The sequence below is a fragment of the Lethenteron reissneri genome, chromosome 57 (genome assembly GCF_015708825.2).
Source record: "Lethenteron reissneri isolate LAM-NWPU_2019-01 chromosome 57, ASM1570882v1, whole genome shotgun sequence".
Taxonomy (NCBI): Eukaryota; Metazoa; Chordata; class Hyperoartia; order Petromyzontiformes; family Petromyzontidae; genus Lethenteron; species Lethenteron reissneri.
The window spans coordinates 6,812,566-6,833,941 of NC_083835.1; the positions used below are offsets into that span (position 1 = coordinate 6,812,566).

Below are 21,376 nucleotides of genomic sequence, written 5' to 3' on the forward strand. Positions count from 1 at the left end.
TCCCTTGTGATGGGACTTTGTAGGATGAACGTTGAGATGTATAAGGGGTTAAATTTCGATTTAAAGCTTTCGTGACTGCAGGGATTCATCTTCTTGGTTCTTTCGGTAAAGTCACGTAGAAGGGAAGTAATAAAATAATAAAAATAAAACATAATAAAATAATTATTTTAAGTAATAAAATAATAAAAATAAAACACATTAAAATAATTATTTTATGTTTTATTTTTATTATTTTATTACTTCCCTTCTACGTGACTTTACCGAAAGAACCAAGAAGAACATGAGTGTGTTGTTAGACCCGCCGAAAAGTTGGAACTTCAGTACACCCAGAATGCAGGCTAATCGCCTGATGAAGCTGATCGTCGTAATCGCCAGCGAAACATCTCGGTACTCGAACTGTGAACGTTTGTGGGTTTACTCTGCACCGCGCAACCGGTTCGTGCTGAACTAGCAACGAATCGGCCACATTTTTGCGCTACGTGACAACCCCCACTAATTGGCCGTGTCGGGTGGTGGCGGCGGGTCTGACGACACGGCTATACTGACGCGATCTAACCCAAAGAAACAAAACACCCTTAGTGAAGAATAATAATCATAATCATACTCTTTGGTTATTTAAAGTAATGTAGGTGTAATAAAGGTCATTGAGGCGACTTCTGGAATCCGTCTTTTATTCAACTTGCGTTACAGCTTTCCTTCACACTGCTGACAGGCAGCGTGAGAGGGACAGAGAGAGAGAGACACGCACGTAGCCACGTGGCAGCCTGGACCACGTGGCAGCCTGGACCACGTGGCAGCCTGGACCACGTGGCAGCCTGGACCACGTGGCAGCCTGGACCACGTGGCAACCTGGACCACGTGGCAGCCTGGACCACGTGGCAGCCTGGACCACGTGGCAGCCTGGACCACGTGGCAACCTGGACCACGTGGCAGCCTGGACCACGTGGCAGCCTGGACCACGTGGCAACCCGGAGCCCCGCTCCCGTGTGGCCCCCTTCCTCCGTTCGTTCCCGTTCTGACCACGTGTCGCTCGTCTCCACCCCTATTTAATACCCGGGTCACATGGTACGTTTCCGCCAATCCTGGTTAGCATGCATGGAATATTCCAGGCTCCCTCGTCAGCTGCCGGGACCACGCCCCTGACTCATCTCCCCATTGGCTGAGGCCAAAGCCAGCAGAACCAATCCCCTACTGACCACGTGTCGTTCGTCTCCACCCCTATTTAATACCCGGGTCACATGGTACGTTTCCACCAATCCTCGTTAGCCTGCATGGAATGTTCCAGGCTTCCTCGTCAGCTGCCGGGACCACGCCCCTGACTCGTCTCCCCATATATCACGACGTTCCGATATTATTTTTTGTTTGAATTTTCTACTCTACGTGACTTTACCGAAAGAACCAAAGAGTGTGGATTCCTGCAGTTGCGAAAGCTTCAAATCTAGAAGAATAAGAATAATAATAATGATAATCGTTGGCGCTTCGCCGTCGAACGCTTACGCACCGCAACCGAAATCTTCGTCATTTATTTGGGCTGGGCCCGGCGGTTGGAGGGAGGGCTCTTATCGATAACAGATGCGGGCGGATTTGCTGAGTCCAACAAAAATCAACGACGAATCGAGTGATGGTGGTGGTGGTGGAGATGGCTACGACGATGATGTTGTTGTTCTATGAGACATCTCCTTTACCAGTGGCAAAATATAGTAGTAGGTTTTTTACCCTTTCAACTGGTACAAAAACTGACACCTTTATACAAGGCATCATGTCCAACACCAATGGAGACTGGGCTCTAAGAAAAGCTGTCTCGGGTGTGGACCAATCAACTTCAAGGACAGTGCATATCATTATCATCATCAGAGTTGTTTCTTTTTGTTTGCATTTTGACTGCTTGTGTTGTGGTTATTGCAAACATGATGCCTTGTATAAAGGTGTCAGTTTTTGTACCAGTTGAAAGGGTAAAAACCTATTACTAGATGTTGTTGTTGTTCATCTTCTTGGTTCTTTCGGTAAAGTCACGTAGAAGGGAAGTAATAAAATAATAAAAATAAAACATAATAAAATAATTCTCATGACGTTTCGGCCACAACGCAAGCAGCCGTCCTCAGGTGAAGAACAGGTCTATCGATAAGACAGACCTGTTCTTCACCTGAGGACGGCTGCTTGCGTTGTGGCCGAAACGTCGTGAGAATTGTATTTTATTACGTTTATTTTTATTATTTTATTATTTCCCTTCTACGTGACTTTACCGAAAGAACCAAGAAGATGAATTCCTGCAGTCACGAAAGCTTTAAATCGAAAGTTGTTGTTGTTAGTTACGAGGATTAGAAGATCAAATGATCACGACGACGACGACAGCGGAAATACCGGCAGCGGCTGCGGCAGGTTAAGGAAGCGACAAGAGAGCGATGTCGCTTCGGGGGGAAGAAGAAAAAAACTAATCGGTGTGGTGAGCAGAGGTTCTGGTGGGGAAGGTGAGGGGCATGGTGAGGCTCCACGCCGCGTCACTCGGCCGCTCCGAAGAGCTCCTGCAGCAAGTGAGCGTAGCTCACGACGCCGGCGGGCACCATGCTCACCTCGTCCCCCGCCTCACCGCCCTCCTCACCCGCGCTCACCTGGCGGGGCGACACGCGCGGCCAGCGGCGCTGTTGGTGTGTCGTTAGCGGTAGGGGTATCGCTAGGGGTATCACTAGGGGTAGAGGTATCGCTAGGGGTAGAGGTATCGCTAGGGGTATCGCTAGGGTAGGGGTATCGCTAGGGGTATCACTAGGGGTAGAGGTATCGTTAGGGGTATCGCTAGGGGTAGGGGTATCACTAGGGGTATCACTAGGGGTATCACTAGGGGTAGAGGTATCACTAGGGGTAGAGGTATCACTAGGGGTAGGGGTATCTCTAGCGGTAGGGGTATCGCTAGGGGTAGGGGTATCGCTAGGGGTAGGGGTAGAGTTAAGGTTACAGGGGAGGGTGAGGTATGGGTTGTTTTGCTGTTTGTTGCTGTATGTTGTTGTTGCTGTATGTTGTTGTATGTTGATGCTGTATGTTGTTGTTGTTGTTGCTGCTGTTGTTATTGTTGTTTGTTGCCGTGGCTCTTTACCTGGCGTGGGTGAGCCATGTCGACCGTCGCGTTCTCTCTCCACTTGATGGCTTCCACCATGCGCTCGTAGTCCACCATGCGGTCGTAGTCCACCATGCGGTTGTAGTCCACCCCGGCCTGCTCTGCCCCCTGGGAGAACCTGCAACCACCACAGACAAAGACCGCCCCCGCCGCCCGGTAAAACCTCAACAGATTAAACCACTTCAAACTATCTTCTTGGTTCTTTCGGTAAAGTCACGTAGAAGGGAAATAGTAAAATAATAAAAAATAAAACATAAAATATTCCCACAACGCAAACAGCCGTCCTCAGGTGACGAACAGGTCTGTCAGACGCTGTCTTTCCGAAACGTCGTGAGAATTGTATTTTATTATGTTTTATTTTTATTATTTTATAATTTCCCTTCTACGTGATGACTTTACCGAAAGAACCAAGAAGATGAATCCCTGCAGTCACGAAAGCTTTAAATCGAAATTTATACTCTTGGTTTTTTCGGTAAAGTCACGTAGAAGGGAAATAATAAAATAATAAAAATAAAACATCATAAAATAAAATTCTCACAACGCAAGCAGCCGTCCTCAGGTGAAGAACAGGTCTGTCGGAAAGACAGCGTCCGAATGAAACACCACCAAACTTGGCAGCGTATATTTAAGCTGGGTTAGAGGAAGAAGAGCGCCTTGACAAAGGAATTTACATATCAACAGAGGAACTAATTATATTCTTAGGTTTTTTCGGTAAAGTCACGTAGGTAAAACATTAAAATTAATAGACAGACAACTACTACAGGTTCAACATGTTTAGTGGTTGTCTCCCTGTCACAGGTTGATTCACAAACCGTACCTCTCCATAACAAAGGCTCACCCTCTCAAGCCTCACCTTACCGTATTAATAAAAAGTATGCGGCCCTTGCCCCCACCACCTTCTCCAACCATTATATAAACGGAGTGGTAGCTTCTGCAATCTCTCGTTTACTTGATACAGCTGTCGTGGCTGTGACGGTTCCACCTGAAGACGGAAGCTTGTGTTGCCTCCGAAACGTCGTGATTTTTATTTTATTTTACTTTTATTAATTTTAATGTTTTACCTACGTGACTTTACCGAAAAAACCTAAAAATATGAATCCTTGCAGTCACGAAAGCTTCAAATCGAGAGGAACTAATTGTTCGTTTTAGCAGGTGCAAGGCCCTGGCCGGGAATCGAACTCGGCTGGCCGGGGTTCGTAGGTTCGTAGCGCGGCGCGCTAACCGTTGCACCGCCCGCCACATCGATCTTCCTCACATGCAGTTCGAACATTTGACGATGTTTCTAGATTCCAAGTTTTCGCGACTGCGAGGATGCATACTCTTTGGTTCTTTCGGTAAAGTCACGTAGGTAGAAAATACAATAAAAATGAAAACTAAATTAAATCGCGACGTTTCGATTGCAACACAAGCAAGCGTCATCAGGTGTGAAAACTACGGCAAGAACATTTTAGCTGAAGTGACTTATAACACATTCCTGCGGAGGGAGCTGGTAGGAACGTCGGGTTGCTGGTCAATGGCCTGCAGGGTCAACGGCGGCGTGGTGTATTCCGCAAATATGCCCGACTGTGAGGGCGGGCACAAGCCGGCGTGAGTAGGTGAAACGTTGAGTTTTATAAGGGCACCACGGGGTGACCAGCCCCTCCCCACCCAGGTGGTGGTGGAGGTCGTGGTGGTGATGGTGGAGGTAGTGGTGGTGATGGTGGAGGTGGTGGTAGTGACAGTGGTGATGATGGAGGTGGTGGTGATGGTGGAGGTAGTGGTAGAGGTGGTGATGATGGAGGTGGTGGTGGAGGTCGTGGTGATGATGGAGGTGGTGGTGATGGTGGTGGTGATGGTGGAGGTGGTGGTGATGGTGGAGGTGGTGGTGATGGTGGAGGTAGTGGTGGTGATGGTGGAGGTAGTGGTGGAGGTGGTGATGATGGAGGTGGTGGTGATGGTGGAGGTGGTGGTAGTGGCAGTGGTGATGGTGGAGGTAGTGGTGGTGATGGTGGAGGTAGTGGTGGTGATGGTGGAGGTGGTGGTAGTGGCAGTGGTGATGATGGAGGTGGTGGTGATGGTGGAGGTAGTGGTAGAGGTGGTGATGATGGAGGTGGTGGTGGAGGTCGTGGTGATGATGGAGGTGGTGGTGATGGTGGTGGTGATGGTGGAGGTGGTGGTGATGGTGGAGGTGGTGGTGATGGTGGAGGTAGTGGTGGTGATGGTGGAGGTAGTGGTGAAGGTGGTGATGATGGAGGTGGTGGTGATGGTGGAGGTGGTGGTAGTGGCAGTGGTGATGGTGGAGGTAGTGGTGGTGATGGTGGAGGTAGTGGTGGTGATGGTGGAGGTGGTGGTAGTGGCAGTGGTGATGATGGAGGTGGTGGTGATGGTGGAGGTAGTGGTAGAGGTGGTGATGATGGAGGTGGTGGTGGAGGTCGTGGTGATGTTGGAGGTGGTGGTGATGGTGGAGGTGATGGTGGAGGTGGTGGTAGAGGTGGTGATGATGTAGGTGGTGGTGGAGGTCGTGGTGGTGATGGTGAAGGTGGTGGTAGTGGATGTGGTGGAGGTGGTGGTAGTGGCGGTGGTGATGTTGGAGGTGGTGGTGATGATGGAGGTGGTGGTGATGGTGGAGGTGGTGGTGATGGTGGAGGTAGTGGTGGTGATGGTGGAGGTAGTGGTGGAGGTGGTGATGATGGAGGTGGTGGTGATGGTGGAGGTGGTGGTGATGGTGATGGTGGAGGTGGTGGTGGTGATGGTGGAGGTGGTGGTGATGGTGGAGGTAGTGGTGGAGGTAGTGGTGGAGGTGGTGACGGTGGAGGTGATGGTGGAGGTCGTGGTGCGTCGTCCCCACGTGTCCAGCAGGTCGTGCAGCAGGGAGTCGTCCACAGGGAGACGGAGCGACTTGCACACGGAGCGCGCCTCCCGTACACACAGCCACCCCGACCTGGAGACAAAGACAAAGGTCCCCCGTGTAGCCTCAACAGACTGTTGGGGCAAGTGCTGTTAGCGAATAGCAGCACCTATGAAGGCCGGCACGGCACACGAGGGGGTGGGTGGCCAGCACCACGCCCGGCCGCCTTTGTCTCCCCAGTGGCGATGTTTACTACACACCGCAGCAGGTACTCGTTTGAGGCTGAGTCGACCTAGGGGAGGCCCGGGGCGGGCTCAGATAAATCGTCGCTTGCGTTGGCGACCCTGAGCTGGACTCGAACAGACACCACCACTCCCCACTTGCACGCAACAAAGACAAAGATCCCCCGTGTAGCCTCAACAGACTGTAGGGGCAAGTGCTGTTAGCGAGCACCTATGAAGGCCGGCACGGTACACGAGGGGGTGGGTGGCCAGCACCACGCCCGGCCGCCTTTGTCTCCCCAGTGGCGATGTTTACTACACACTGCACCAGGTACTCGTTTCAGGCTGAGTCGACCTAGGGGAGGCCCAGGACCGGTTCAGATAATCGCCACTGGGTGTTGTTGGCCGTGAGCCGGGAATCGGTCCCCGGGATCGTAGCGCAGTGTGCTAACCGCTCCCCCGCCGCTCCCCACACGCACACGTACGCTCCACCATCAACCATCACCATCCACCACCATCCACCATCACCATCCACCATCACACACAGCCACCCCGACCTGGAGACAACAACAACCGCCATTCGCCACCAAGTGGCGGTGACGTCACCACAACGCTCGTGCCAGGCCATGTGCACCTTGAGGCTACCACGTGAAGTGTCGAACGCCCGCTGGCAGGAGGTCACGGGGCAGACCCAGCAGATGCACACACACACACGCACTCCACCATCCACCATCCATCACCACCCTCCACCACGCTCCACAGATTTCCCCACCACCACCACCGCCATCATTTTCCTGTCACCGTCACCACCACCACCACCATCATCAACCTCCTGTCACCGTCACCACCACCATCATCCTCCTGTCACCGTCACCACCACCATCATCCTCCTGTCACCGTCACCACCACCGCTGCCCTCCCATCGCCGGCTCACCGCGCCGCGTCTCGCTGAGCAAACTCCTGGAGGAGCACGGGGAACTCCTCGAACCGTCGAGCCCGCAGCACCTTCCTGCACGCCGCTCCCACTTCGTCCTCCCTCCTCCTCCTCATCCTCATCATCCTCCTCGCCGTCGTCGCTCCCTCCTCCTCCTCCTCCTCTACGTCACCCCTCTCCTTCTCCTCGTCGTCGTCGTCGTCCCCCCGGTGCACGTGGAACTTCCTGGCCAGGGTGATGAGGCCGTGGTCGCTGAGGCTCTGCGGCCCGCACGCCCTGCGCACCAGCGCCCTGAGAGGCGCGCGACACAGCAGCAGCAGCAGCAGCGGCGATGACAACATCGTCATCTTCATCATCGTCGTCGTCGTCGTCATCGTTGTCACCGTCGTCGTCGTAAGCATCGTCATAGGCGTCATCGTAGGCATCGTCGTCATCGCCATCATCATCGTTGTAGGCAGCGTCATCTTCGTCATCGTTGTCACCGTCGTCGTCGTAAGCATCGTCGTAGGCGTCATCGCCATCATCATAATTGTAGGCAGCGTCATCATCGTCGTCACCATCATCACCATCGTCGTCGTTGTAGGCATCGTCGCCATCGTCATCACCATCGTCGTCACCGTCACCACCATCATCGTCGTGATCGTCACCATCGTCATCACCATCGTCGTCACCGTCACCACCATCATCGTCGTGATCGTCACCATCGTCGTCACCGTCACCACCATCGTTGTCGTCGTAGTCATCGTCATCATCGTTGTTGGCAGCGTCACCATCGTCGTCACCATCATCATCATCATCGTCGTCGTTGTAGGCATCGTCGCCATCGTCATCACCATCGTCGCCATCGTCACCACCATCGTCGTCACCGTCACCACCATCATCGTCGTGATCGTCACCATCACCACCATCATCGTCGTGATCGTCACCATCGTCGTCACCGTCACCACCATCATCGTCGTGATCGTCACCATCGTCGTCACCGTCACCACCATCATCGTCGTGATCGTCACCATCGTCGTCACCGTCACCACCATCATCGTCGTGATCGTCACCATCGTCGTCACCGTCACCACCATCATCGTCGTGATCGTCACCATTGTCGTCACCGTCACCACCATCGTCGCCATCATTAACATCGTCGTCACCGTCACCACCATCATCGTCGTCATCGCAGTCATCGTCGCCATCATCAACCCCCCCCCCCCCCCGCACCTGAACTGTGGCCAGGGCAAGGCCCCTGTGCCCAGCGCGTCGGCCTCCGCGCAGGCCGCCCTGAAGGCCCTGGGGCCCTCGCCCTCCCCCAGGGCCGCACGCAGCACCGCCAGCGCCAGGGAAGCGTCCGCCTCGGGGAACTGGCGGGGGGGGGGGGGGGGGGGATGGCGAGACGGGGTCGAGGAGGAGACGCAATCACGTCACGCGCGCCGGTGGTACGGGCAAACTGGCTGCCGTCAACGACGCCGCCATCAACGCCGTCACCGCCGCCATCGTCATTGTAAACCATCGTCACCGAAACCACCACCATCATCAACATCACCACCATCACCACCACCACCATCGCCACTATAACCACCAGCATTATCACTATAACCACCATCATCACCACCATCACCACCATAACCACCAACACCATCACCACCATGACCATCACCGTCCTGTCCATGGGCGGCACGTCACCTTGTCGTGGTGCGTCTCGTCTCCACGTCACCGTGTCATCTCGACACATCACCACCTCATCGCATCATCATCATCATCTCGCCACCACCACCAGCACCACGTCATCACCACCTCGTCGCATCATCATCATCATCTCTTCAGCACCACGTCGTCGCCGTCGCCACCTGGTCGCAGTGCGTCTCGTCTCCACGTCACCGTGTCACCGTGTCATCTCGACACATCACCACCTCGTCATCATCATCTCGTCACCACCACCACCTCGTCGCATCATCATCATCTCTTCACCAGCACCACCACGTCGCCACCTGGTCGCGGTGCGTCTCATCTCCACGTCACCGTGTCATATCATCTCGACGCATCATCATCATCATCGCCATCATCATCATCTCGTCACCACCACCTCATCGCATCATCATCATCATCATCGCCATCATCATCATCTCGTCACCACCACCTCATCGCATCATCATCATCATCATCTCGTCACCACCACCACCACCGCCACCTGGTCGCGGTGCGTCTCCATGTAGCGCAGGGTGTAGCGGTCGGCCCCGGTGAGGTGCAGGGTGCGGCCGTGCAGGGCGACCACGGCCCCCACGTGGAGGTCCGGCGCCAGGAACCGCGCCGGTGCCGCCGCGCAGAACCGCGGCTGGCCGGGCTTCTCCACCGCACCGCGCTCCAGGAACCTGCCGGCCACCACGCCTGGGAGCAGGCCACGCGGTACCGGGGTGAGACCGTGGTGGTGGTGGTGGTGGTGGTGGAGGGGGTGGAGGTGGTGGTGGTGGTGGTGGTGGAGGTGGTGGTGGAGGTGGTGGTGGTGGTGGTGGAGGTGGTGGTGGCAGTGGTGGCGGTGGGTTTGGTGGAGGTGGTGGTGGTGGTGGATGTGGTGGTGGTGGACGTGGTGGTGGTGGAGATGGTGGCGGTGGTGGTGGCGGATGTGGTGTTGGAGGTGCTGTTGGAGGTGGTGGTGTATACCAAATGATGATGAGACAGAGAGACAGGGTCCAGATCTAACCCACGACCTCCTACACACCAGACATGGTAGTTAACATCTCCTGGCCACCGTGATGATGACAGAGATCGAACCCACGACCTCCTGTGCACCAGGCGAGGTAGTCAACATCTCCTGGCCGCCGTGATGATGATGACAGAGATTAAACCCACGACCTCCTGTGCACCAGGCGAGGTAGTCAACATCTCCTAGCCACCGTGATGATGATGAGAGATCGAACCCACGACCTCCTGTACACCAGGCGAGGTAGTCAACATCTCCTGGCCGCCGTGATGATGACGAGAGATCGAACCCACGACCTCCTGTGCACCAGGCGAGGTAGTCAACATCTCCTGGCCGCCGTGATGATGACGAGAGATCGAACCCACGACCTCCTGTGCACCAGGCGAGGTAGTCAACATCTCCTGGCCGCCGTGTGCACCTGAGTTGCGCTGCTCCTGCTCGAACACCGAGATGGTGTCGTCCTCCAGGAAGTAGGAGACCACGAATCGGCGGCCCTCGTCCACGGGGTTGCCGGACTTCATCTCGGCCGTGAAGCGCAGCACGTGACCGTCCAGGCCCTGCCTGCCGCCCCCACCACCACCACCACACAAAGGCAAAGACCATCCCCCCCTCAGTATAGCCTTCACGGACTTTTGGGGCAAGTGTATGTATAATCTTTGAAATACGTAATCGACCAGGCTGTGCGTTAATTGTGTGTTGACCGACTCTCTGTGTCGTTTTACATAACATTTCGATACTTTTCTAGGTTATTTAATTTAGTGTGTTCTTTCTCCCTCTAAGCTTTCGTACTCATTGACATGTACATTTTTTTCTCTAACCACCTCCCTCTCTCTGCCTCCGCCCCCCTCTGTCTATTTAAGGCCACCCCACAGAGACGATCACCCCTCTCTGTGCCTGTGTTGCTCTCTCTCTATGTCTATCTTGGTGATATCTGTCTGCTTATATGTCTGTCTATAGTTTTCTGGTTATATTTTATGTCGCTATTTCATTATACCTGATGATTATTGCTTGTGTTGCAATCGAAACGTCGTATGCTATTATTTAATTTATTATTTTATCTTTACACGTCACTTTACCGAAAAAACCAAAGAATAAGTGTGTGTGCGTGTGGGGAGCGGATGGGGCAGCGGTTAGCGCTACGCTGCGCTACGAACCCAGATAATCGTCACCATCAGTGACGATTATCTGAACCGGTCCTGGGCCTCCCCTAGGTCGACTCAGCCTCAAATGAGTACCTGGTGTAATGTGTAAACATCATCACCGGGGAGACAAAGGCGGCCGGGCGTGGTGCTGGCCACGCACCCCCTCGTGTGCCGTGCCGGCCTTCATAGGTGCTACTCGCTAACAGCACTTGCCCCTGCAGTCTGTTAAGGCTACACGGGGGGTCTTTGTGGGGAGCGGTGGCGCAGTGGTTAGCGCACTGTGTGAGTGTGTGTGGGGAACGGTGGTGCAGTGGTTAGCGCGCTGTGTGAGTGTGTGTGTAGGGAGCGGTGGCGCAGTGGTTAGCGCGCTGTGTGAATGTGTGTGTCGGGAGCGGTGGTGCAGTGGTTAGCGCACTGTGTGAGCGTGTGTGTAGGGAGCGCTGGTGCAGTGGTTAGCGCACTGTGTGAGTGTGTGTGGGGGGAGTGCTGGTGCAGTGGTTAGCGCACTGTGTGTGTGTAGGGAGCGGTGGCGCAGTGGTTAGCACACTGTGTGAGTGTGTGTGTAGGGAGCGGTGATGATGATCGAGATCGAACCCACGACCTCCTGCATACCAAGCGAGGTAGTCAACATCTCCTAGCCACCGTGATGATGATAGAGATCAAACCCACGACCTCCTGTAGACCAGGCGAGGTAGTCAACACCCGTACCCGGCCGCACCAGGGTCGCAAACGGGTACCCGTACTTGGCCGGGTACGGGTAGCCGGGTATCGGGTAGGGTACGGGTATCGGGTAGGGTACGGGTATCGGGTAGGGTACGGGTAGGGTAGCCGGGTATCGGGTAGAGTACGGATATCGGGTAGGGTACGGGTATCGGGTAGGGTACGGGTATCGGGTAGGGTACGGGTAGGGTAGCCGGGTATCGGGTAGGGTAGCCGGGTATCGGGTAGGGTACGGGTATCGGGTACCCGGTTGCGACCTCTGCCGCTCCCCCCCCCTCCCCGTACCTGCCCAGCTCCATGAACTTGACGAAGTCCTTCTGCGGAGGCTTGGGCACGAGCGCGAGGCAGCCGCGCCGAGTGTCCTCCTCGGAGCCGAAGCCATTGTAGGGGGGCATCTGGGGGGGCGGTGTCCGCGGGGGGCTCCCGGGGGGCGAGGCCACGGCCCCCACGCTCTCTGCTCACGACGGAGACAAAAGGCCCCCCACCCACCACCCCCCCCGTGAAGACCTTCAGCGCACCGTTGTGGGCCGGGTTTGACACGGGGGTTGCCAAATACACGCACACAGAGACCCGTATAGACTCGTGCAGATATCATTACTGATTCACTTGCAGACCCATAGACTTCCAGAGAGAGAGACCCATTGCCCGAAACGTCGCCTGTTGTATATTTATATTTTAACACCCCCCCCCCCCCCCCCCACACACACACACACAAAGATATCTCCTATAGCCTGACTTACGAACAGGCTCCAATTTTAACCGAGAAGATGGATTCTGGCTTAGCAATCATTGGAAGGACGTAATAAACCATTTCGATACACATTAGGGTGTGTAGAATAATACATAGTATTATATTAAAATGCATAAAGTATAGGTTGGTTTACAGCAATACAGTATATAATTTAATGTTGGGTTTATCTATGGCAGTATATAGTACGGTATATGCTCGTGTGATGTAAGAGAATAAAGTTTAGATGGAAGCATATTATAGAATTTTTACGACGTAGAATTGTAATATATTACTTGCTGTTAGTAACTCAGCTTATTGTAGAGTATAGTAAGTATACTGATGGTGCTATGCAGTTTATACTTTAGTTTTTTATGTAGTTTATACTTTAGTTTTCTACGTGGTTGTTGAGTAACTGCAGCTACATATCATTAACATTCCTTTCCTTTGTTACTGCTATTCCCTGCACCCCCCCTTGGTGCTGCTGATCCTGCATAATGCATGGGCATAATATGACTTTGAAACCCCCCCGCCCAACGCCTACGCATTTTCCATGAATATGCTAAATTCCTCTTCATATGCACATTCTTTTTGTTAAGGCGCTCTTCCACCTCCAACGCAGCTTATATATAAGCTCCTAGTTTGGTAGTGTCTCATTCTTCACCTGAAGACGGCTGCTTGCGTTGTAGCCGAAACGTCGTGAGAATTATTTTATGTTATTATGTTTTATTTTTATTATTTTATTCTTTCCCTTCTACGTGACTTTACCGAAAGAACCAAGAAGATGAATCCCTGCAGTCACGAAAGCTTTAAATCGAAATTTAGGCTCCAAGAACTAATTGTGTTCGTAAGTCGAGGACCGCCCGCTGACACACATGGGCACACACGCGCATACACAAAGACAAAGATCCCCCGTGTAGCCTCACAGACTGTAGGGGCAAGTGCTGTTAGCGAGTAGCACCTATGAAGGCCGGCACGGCACACGAGGGGGTGGGTGGCCAGCACCACGCCCGACCGCCTTTGTCTCCCCAGTGCCGATGTTTTTTGCACGCCGGGAGGTGCCAGGACCGGTTCGGATCATCGTCACCGGGGCGTCTGTGGCTGTGAGCGGGAATCTAAACTCGGGTCGCCGGGTGTCGTAGCGCAGCGCTAACCGCGGCACCGCCGCTCCCCGCACGGCTACATAAATACACAAAGATTCCCCGTGTAGCCTTTAACAGGCTGTAGGGGCAAGTGCTGTTCGCGAGTAGTGGCACGGCACGCGAGTAGGTGGGTGGGTGGGTGGTCCAGCACCACCCCCAGCCACCTTTGTCTCCCCATACCAAAGACAAAGATCCCCCGTGTAGCCTTTAACAGAACGTTAGCGGCGGACCAAGCGCTGTTAGCGAGCACGCAGCGCCTACGAAGGCCGGCACGGCACGCTAGGGGGTGCGTGGCGTGGCCGACACCACGCCCGGCCGCCTTTGTCTCCCCAGTGGCGATGTTTACACACCACATTTGAGGCTGAGTCGACCTGGGGGGAGGCCCAGGACCGGTTCAGATGGTGTTGTTGGCCGTGAGCCGGGAATCGAACTCCGGTCCCCGGGATCGTAGCGCAGCGTGCTAACCGCTCCCCCGCCGCTCCCCACACGCACACGTACGCTCCACCATCAACCATCCACCATCACCATCCACCATCACCATCCACCATCACCATCCACCATCACCATCCACCATCACCATCCACCATCACCATCCACCATCACCATCCACCATCACCATCCACCGCCATCCACCATCACCATCCACCATCACCATCCACCATCACCATCCACCATCACCATCCACCGCCATCCACCATCACACCATCACCACCAGCACCATCCACCATCACCATCCACCATCACCATCCACCATCACCATCCACCATCACCATCCACCATCACCATCCACCATCACCATCCACCATCACCATCCACCATCACCATCCACCATCACCATCCACCATCACCATCCACCATCACCATCCACCATCACCATCCACCATCACCATCCACCATCGCCATCCACCATCGCCATCCACCATCGCCATCCACCATCGCCATCCACCATCGCCATCCACCATCGCCATCCACCATCACCATCCACCATCGCCATCCACCATCGCCATCCACCATCGCCATCCACCATCGCCATCCACCATCGCCATCCACCATCACCATCACCATCCACCATCACCATCCACCATCACCATCCACCATCACCATCCGCCATCGCCATCCACCATCGCCATCCACCATCACCATCCACCATCGCCATCCACCATCGCCATCCACCATCACCATCCACCATCACCATCCACCATCGCCATCCACCATCGCCATCCACCATCGCCATCCACCATCGCCATCCACCATCGCGCCATCCACCATCGCCATCCCATCACCATACACCATCACCATCCACCATCACCATCCACCATCGCCATCCACCATCGCCATCCACCATCACCATCACCATCCACCATCACCATCCACCATCACCATCCACCATCACCATCCACCATCACCATCCACCATCACCATCCCACCATCACCATCCACCGCCATCCACCATCACCATCCACCATCACCATCCACCATCACCATCCACCATCACCATCCACCGCCATCCACCATCACCATCCACCATCACCATCCACCATCACCATCCACCATCACCATCCACCGCCATCCACCATCACCATCCACCATCACCATCCACCGCATCCACCATCACCATCCACCATCACCATCCACCATCACCATCCACCATCACCATCCACCATCACCATCCACCATCACCATCCACCATCACCATCCACCATCACCATCCACCACCATCCACCATCACCATCCACCATCACCATCCACCATCACCATCCACCATCACCACCATCACCATCCACCATCACCATCCACCATCACCATCCACCATCACCATCCACCACCATCCACCATCACCAATCCACCATCACCATCCACCATCACCATCCACATCACCATCCACCATCACCATCCACCATCACCATCCACCATCACCATCCACCATCACCATCCACCATCACCATCCACCATCACCATCAACCATCACCATCCACCGCCATCCACCATCACCATCCACCATCACCATCCACCATCACCAATCCACCATCACCATCCACCATCACCATCCACCATCACCATCCACCATCACCATCCACCATCCACCATCACCATCACCATCCACCATCACCATCCACCATCACCATCCACCATCACCATCCACCATCACCATCCACCATCACCATCCACCATCACCATCCACCACCACCATCCACCATCACCATCCACCATCACCATCCACCACCACCACCACCATCATCATCCTGTCACCGTCACCACCACCACCACCACCACCGCCACCATCATCCTCCTGTCACCGTCACCACCACCATCATCCTCCTGTCACCATCACCACCACCACCATCATCCTCCTGTCACCATCACCACCACCACCACCATCATCCTCCTGTCACCGTCACCACCACCACCACTATCATCCTCCTGTCACCATCACCACCACCACCACCATCATCCTCCTGTCACCGTCACCACCACCACCACCGCCATCATCCTGTCACCGTCACCACCACCACCACTGTCACCACCGTCACCGGCACACCGCACCTGTGCCGTACGTGTCGCTCAGGTACTGGCGCGTGAACCCGTCGCACGCCAGCAGGTGCAGCGGCCGCCCCCACGCGTTCACGGTGACCCCCACGCGGAGGTCGCCGTCCGAGTAGAACTCCTCGCTCGGAGCGCCCGTCTGCAGGGTTCAGAGGGCCAAGCCTGTCAAGCGCGCATCTCGTGCCGGAGAGCCGTGTGTGTGTGTGCGCGTGTGTGTATGCACGTGTGTGTGTGCGCACGTGTGTGTGCATGTGTGTGTGTGCGCACGTGTGTGTGTGTGCGCACGTGTGTGTGTGTGCCCACGTGTGTGTGTGTGCACGTGTTTGTGTGTGCGCACGTGTGTGTGCGTGCGCACGTGGCGCACGTATGTGTGCGCACGTATGTGTGTGCACGTGTGTGTGTGCGGACATGGGTGCGCGCGCACGTCCGAGTTTCAAACAACCAAGCCAAACAAAGAGGGCGTCGTTCCGCGTCGGACCTTGAGGCTGTCGAGGATGAAGCGTCCCCCGTGGCCCCCGGGACCCCCGGGGCCCCCGGGGGCGATCACGTTGAGCACCGTGCGCTCGCCACTCGCCCCGGGCAGCCTCAGCGGCTGCGGCGCCAACTGGCGCACACACAAAGACACGCACGCACACACACACACACATGTGTACACACACACACGTGTACACACACACGTTTACACACACGTGTACACACACACACGTGTGACACGTGTACACACACACGTGCACACACACACGTCCACACACACACGTGCACACGTGCACACACACACACACGTGCACACACACACGTGCACATACACACGTGCACACACACACGTGCACATACACACGTGCACACACACACACACGTGCACACGTGCACACACACAGTGGGGCACTGTGACGCGAAGACCCGGCACTGTGGCACACGAGGTGGTGGGTGGCCAGCACCACGCCCGGCCGCCTTTGTCTCCCCAGTGGCGATGTTTACTACACGCCACACCAAGGTACTCATTTGAGGCCGAGTCGACCTAGGGGAGGGCCCAGGACCCGGCTCGGACAATGGTCGCCGGCGTCGGTGGCGGTGGCCGCGAGCGGGAGTCGAACTCGGGCCGCCGCAGGGTTCTCGGCGCGGCGCTAACCGCTGTCCCGCCGCTCCCCCGGGTAGCCTACGCGTCACGGTGACGCGTCCCCGCTCGCGACGACCGCGACGAAAGTAAAAAGTAGTCCCCCCTCCCCGCCCCCCCCCCCCACCTTGGGCAGGCGGCCGCGGCGGAGGAACACGGGGGCCGCGTCGCGCCCAGAGTTGGGCGGCAGCGTCTCGCGCAGCTCCACAGTGTCGTCGGCCAGGAAGTAGTGCAGCACCAGGCGGCGCGGCTCCCCTCCGCGTCGCCTCCGTCGCCCCTTGACCCCCTCGTTGACCCCCTCCTTGACCCCGCCGTCGACCCCGTCGTCGACCCCCTCGTCGACCCCCGCCTTGACCCCGCCCGCGACCCCCTCGTCGACGAGGTCGCCCTCCTCGTCGTCCTCGTCGTCGTGCCAGGCGCAGTAGAAGCGAAGCACCTGGCGGTCGCGCTCCAGGAACTGTCGCAGCGTGTCCACGCGCTCGTACGGGCGGCGAGGGCGCTGGCTGCCCTCGAGCTGGTGCGGGCGGGCGGGCAGACGGCGGAGACAGGGAAGAACAAGACGCAAGGCACAAGAACGAGAAAACAACAAACGATAACAACAAAGAACAACAACAACAGAACAACAACAAACGACAACAAAGAACAATAACAACAGAACACCAACAACAAACGACAACAAAGAACAACAACAGTACAACAACAAAGAACAACAACAACAAACGACAACAAAGAACAACAACAACAGAACAACAACAACAAACGACAACAAAGAACAACAAAGAACAACAACAACAGAACAACAACCAGAAACGACAACAAAGAACAACAACAGAACAACAAACGACAACAAGGAACGACAAATAATAAGAAACAAGAACAACAACAACGAGCGACAGCAAACAACGACAACAAAAACAAAGAACACCGATCAATAATAATGGCCGCTCTCTTGAAAACGATTAAAACAAACAAAACACAGTGCACTGGTAGTGCGCTGTTTTTGAGTTGTGCGCCTTTTGGCGTCATCTGGTCCAACACCAATGGAGACTAGGCTCTAAGGAAAGCTGTCTCGGGTGTGGACCAATCAACTTCAAGGACAGTGCATATCATCATCATCAGAGTTGTTTCTTTTTGTTTGCATTTTGACTGCTTGTGTTGTGGTTATTGCAAACATGATGCCTTGTATAAAGGTGTCAGTTTTGTACCAGTTTTAAGGGTAAAAACCTACTACTAAACAAAACAACTTTATGCTTTATGTCACCAGGTGCAAGGCACCCCACTCAGCTATTTTTCCCAGGAGCGCCCCTGGCCATCGCAGCGTGATAGCTCTACGGAGTGCCCTGATATCATCACCGTGTGGACATTCACACCAGCAGCCAAATACGGTTCAGAGCGGGAATCAAATGCGGGTAGCCGGGTTCATAGCGCAGCGCACTAACCACTACACTACCGCTCCCCACTACACACAGACACACACACACAGGCACATACACATATAGACACACACAGGCGCACACACACACACACACAGACGCACACACACACAGACGCGCACACACACAGGCACACACACACACACAGACACAGGCACGCACACACAGACATAGGTATGCACACACACAGACGCGCACACACACAGGCACATACACATATAGACACGCACACACAGATGCACACATACACACATAGATGCACACACAGACACAGGCGCACACACAGACACACACAGACGCACACACACACGTGCCGGAATCGCACGAATCGAAATCCGTCCAACCCCGGCCCAAGTTAGTACCGCGTCCCGGCCGCTGGTGTAGGGGTCGGCCGGCAGCGGCGCGTCCGTGCCGGGCCGCACGCCCAGGCGGCGCAGGAAGTGGCGCGTGAAGGCGTCGCACGACGCCAGCGTGAAGACGCGCGAGAAGAACACCACCTCGTGGCCCACGTTCAGGTCCTCCGCCGTGTAGCAGCGCTCGCTACGCGGGCCCGGCAATGGGATGCGCTGCCGCCGGATGATGGTGCCTTGACGGGGGGGGTGGGGGGGGGTGAGCATGGGGGGGGTGAGCGTGGGGGGGTGAGCAGAGGGGGGTGAGCGAGGGGGGGGTGAGCAGAGGGGGGTGAGCGGAGGGGGGTGAGCGAGGGGAGTGAGCGTGGGGGGGTGGTGGGGGGTGAGCGTGGGGGGGTGAGCAGAGGGGGGGTGAGCGTGGGGGGGTGAGCAGAGGGGGGGTGAGCAGAGGGGGGTGAGCGAGGGGGGTGAGCGTGGGGGGGGTGGTGGGGGGTGAGCGTGGGGGGGTGAGCAGAGGGAGGGTGAGCGTGGGGGGGTGAGCGGAGGGGGGTGAGCGGAGGGGGTGAGCAGAGGGGGGTGAGCAGAGGGGGGTGAGCAGAGGGTGGTGAGCAGAGGGGGTGAGCAGAGGGGGGTGAGCGAGGGGGTGGTGAGCGGAGGGGGGTGAGCGGAGGGGGGTGAGCGGAGGGGGGTGAGCGGAGGGGGGTGAGCGGAAGGGGGGTGAGCGTGGAGGGGTGAGCAGAGGGGGGTGAGCGAGGGGGGTGGTGGTGGGGGGTGAGCGTGGGGGGGTGAGCGGAGGGGGGTGAGCGGAGGGGGGTGAGCGGAGGGGGGTGAGCGTGGGGGGGTGAGCGGAGGGGGGTGAGCGTGGGGGGTGAGCGTGGGGGTGGTGAGCGGAGTGGTGGTGAGGGGGAGAGCAGTTGGGGAGGGTTCAACAAGATCCTGGTCGACGTCTTTGTGTGAATGTGGCAGGCAGCGGTGGGGCGCGGAGTAGGAGCGACGATCACGACGACAACGACGACAACAACAACGACAACAACAACGACAACAACAACGACAACAACAACGACAACGACGACAACAACAACAACAACGACGACAACGATGACAACAACGACGACAACAACAACAACGACAACAACGAAAACAACAACAACGACAATAACAACGACAACAACGACAACAACGACGACAAACAACGACAACAACGACAACAACATCAACAACAACAACAACATCAAGAACAACAACATTAACAACAACGTCAACATCAACAACAACACCAACATCAACACCAATAACAACATCAACAACAACATCAACAACAACATCAACAACAACAACACCAACAACAACAACACAACAAAACAACAACATCACCAACATCACCAACAACACCAACAACAACGACAACAACTGCTCTCACCTTGCGGCATCCCGGCGTTCTTCACCTGCGGCTCGACCACCTGGATGGAGTCGTCCTCGAGGAAGAAGAGCACGCGGACGTGGCGCACGCGCCGCGTCTCCACGGGGCTCTGGGGAACCTCCTCGCGCGTGAAGCCTTCGAAACTCAGAACCTGGAGAGGGGGCAGATCGCGACGCGGGCGGTGAGAGGCGAGAGGAAAGTTTCGCTGCCGTCGATGGTATCCCTCCAAGTTCTCGCTCGCTCTCTCAGCCACGTGGCATCTCCACAATATCTCTCTCTCGCCCCGTGACATCTCCACAATCTCTCTCTCTCGCCCCGTGGCATCTCCACAATATCTCTCTCTCGCCCCGTGGCATCTTCACAATATCTCTCTCTCACCCCGTGACATCTCCACAATCTCTCTCTCGCCCCGTGGCATCTTCACAATATCTCTCTCTCACCCCGTGACATCTCCACAATATCTCTCTCTCGCCCCGTGGCATCTTCACAATCTCTCTCTTGCCCCGTGGCATCTTCACAATCTCTCTCTTGCCCCGTGGCATCTCCACAATCTCTCTCTTGCCCCGTGGCATCTTCACAATCTCTCGCCCCGTGGCATCTCCACAATATCTCTCTCTCTCGCCCCGTGGCATCTCCACAATATCTCGCTCTCGCCCCGTGGCTCACTCTCTCAGCCCATGGCATCTCCACAATATCTCTCTCATCCCGTGGCATCTTCACAATATCTCTCTCGCCCCGTGGCATCTTCACAATATCTCTCTCTCGCCCCGTGGCTCGCTCTCTCAGCCCGTGGCATCTTCACAATATCTCTCTCAGCCCGTGGAATCTTCATAATCTCTCTCACCCCGTGGTATCTCCACAATCTCTCTCTCTCGCCCCGTGGCTCGCTCTCTCAGCCCGTGGCATCTCCACAATCTCTCTCGCCCCGTGGCATCTCCACAATCTCTCTCTCTTACCCCGTGACATCTCCACAATCTCTCTCTCTTACCCCGTGACTCTCACAA

General features: G+C 55.7%; 1 protein-coding gene across 2 annotated transcripts in view; it reads right to left on the reverse strand.

Moving 5' to 3' along the window:
- Window positions 1–2,205: 2,205 nt before the first annotated feature.
- Window positions 2,206–21,376, reverse strand: part of LOC133357295 (EF-hand domain-containing family member C2-like) — a 53,429-nt gene continuing 34,258 nt past the window's right edge. The window contains exons 2-14 of one of the 2 annotated variants that reach the window (XM_061575169.1): window positions 20,373–20,523; window positions 18,965–19,188; window positions 17,297–17,683; window positions 16,534–16,659; window positions 16,056–16,194; window positions 11,928–12,096; window positions 10,199–10,341; window positions 9,271–9,467; window positions 8,304–8,443; window positions 7,092–7,382; window positions 5,937–6,029; window positions 3,089–3,227; window positions 2,206–2,609 (exon numbers count right to left, since the gene is read on the reverse strand). In XM_061575169.1, coding sequence (XP_061431153.1) covers window positions 2,499–2,609; window positions 3,089–3,227; window positions 5,937–6,029; window positions 7,092–7,382; window positions 8,304–8,443; window positions 9,271–9,467; window positions 10,199–10,341; window positions 11,928–12,096; window positions 16,056–16,194; window positions 16,534–16,659; window positions 17,297–17,683; window positions 18,965–19,188; window positions 20,373–20,523 — 2,310 coding nt within the window. In that variant the 3' untranslated portion in view covers window positions 2,206–2,498. Of the gene's footprint in view, window positions 2,610–3,088; window positions 3,228–3,262; window positions 6,030–7,091; window positions 7,383–8,303; window positions 8,444–9,270; window positions 9,468–10,198; window positions 10,342–11,927; window positions 12,097–16,055; window positions 16,195–16,533; window positions 16,660–17,296; window positions 17,684–18,964; window positions 19,189–20,372; window positions 20,524–21,376 lie in introns of those variants that run through there. The other variant, XM_061575168.1, reaches the window with a different exon arrangement.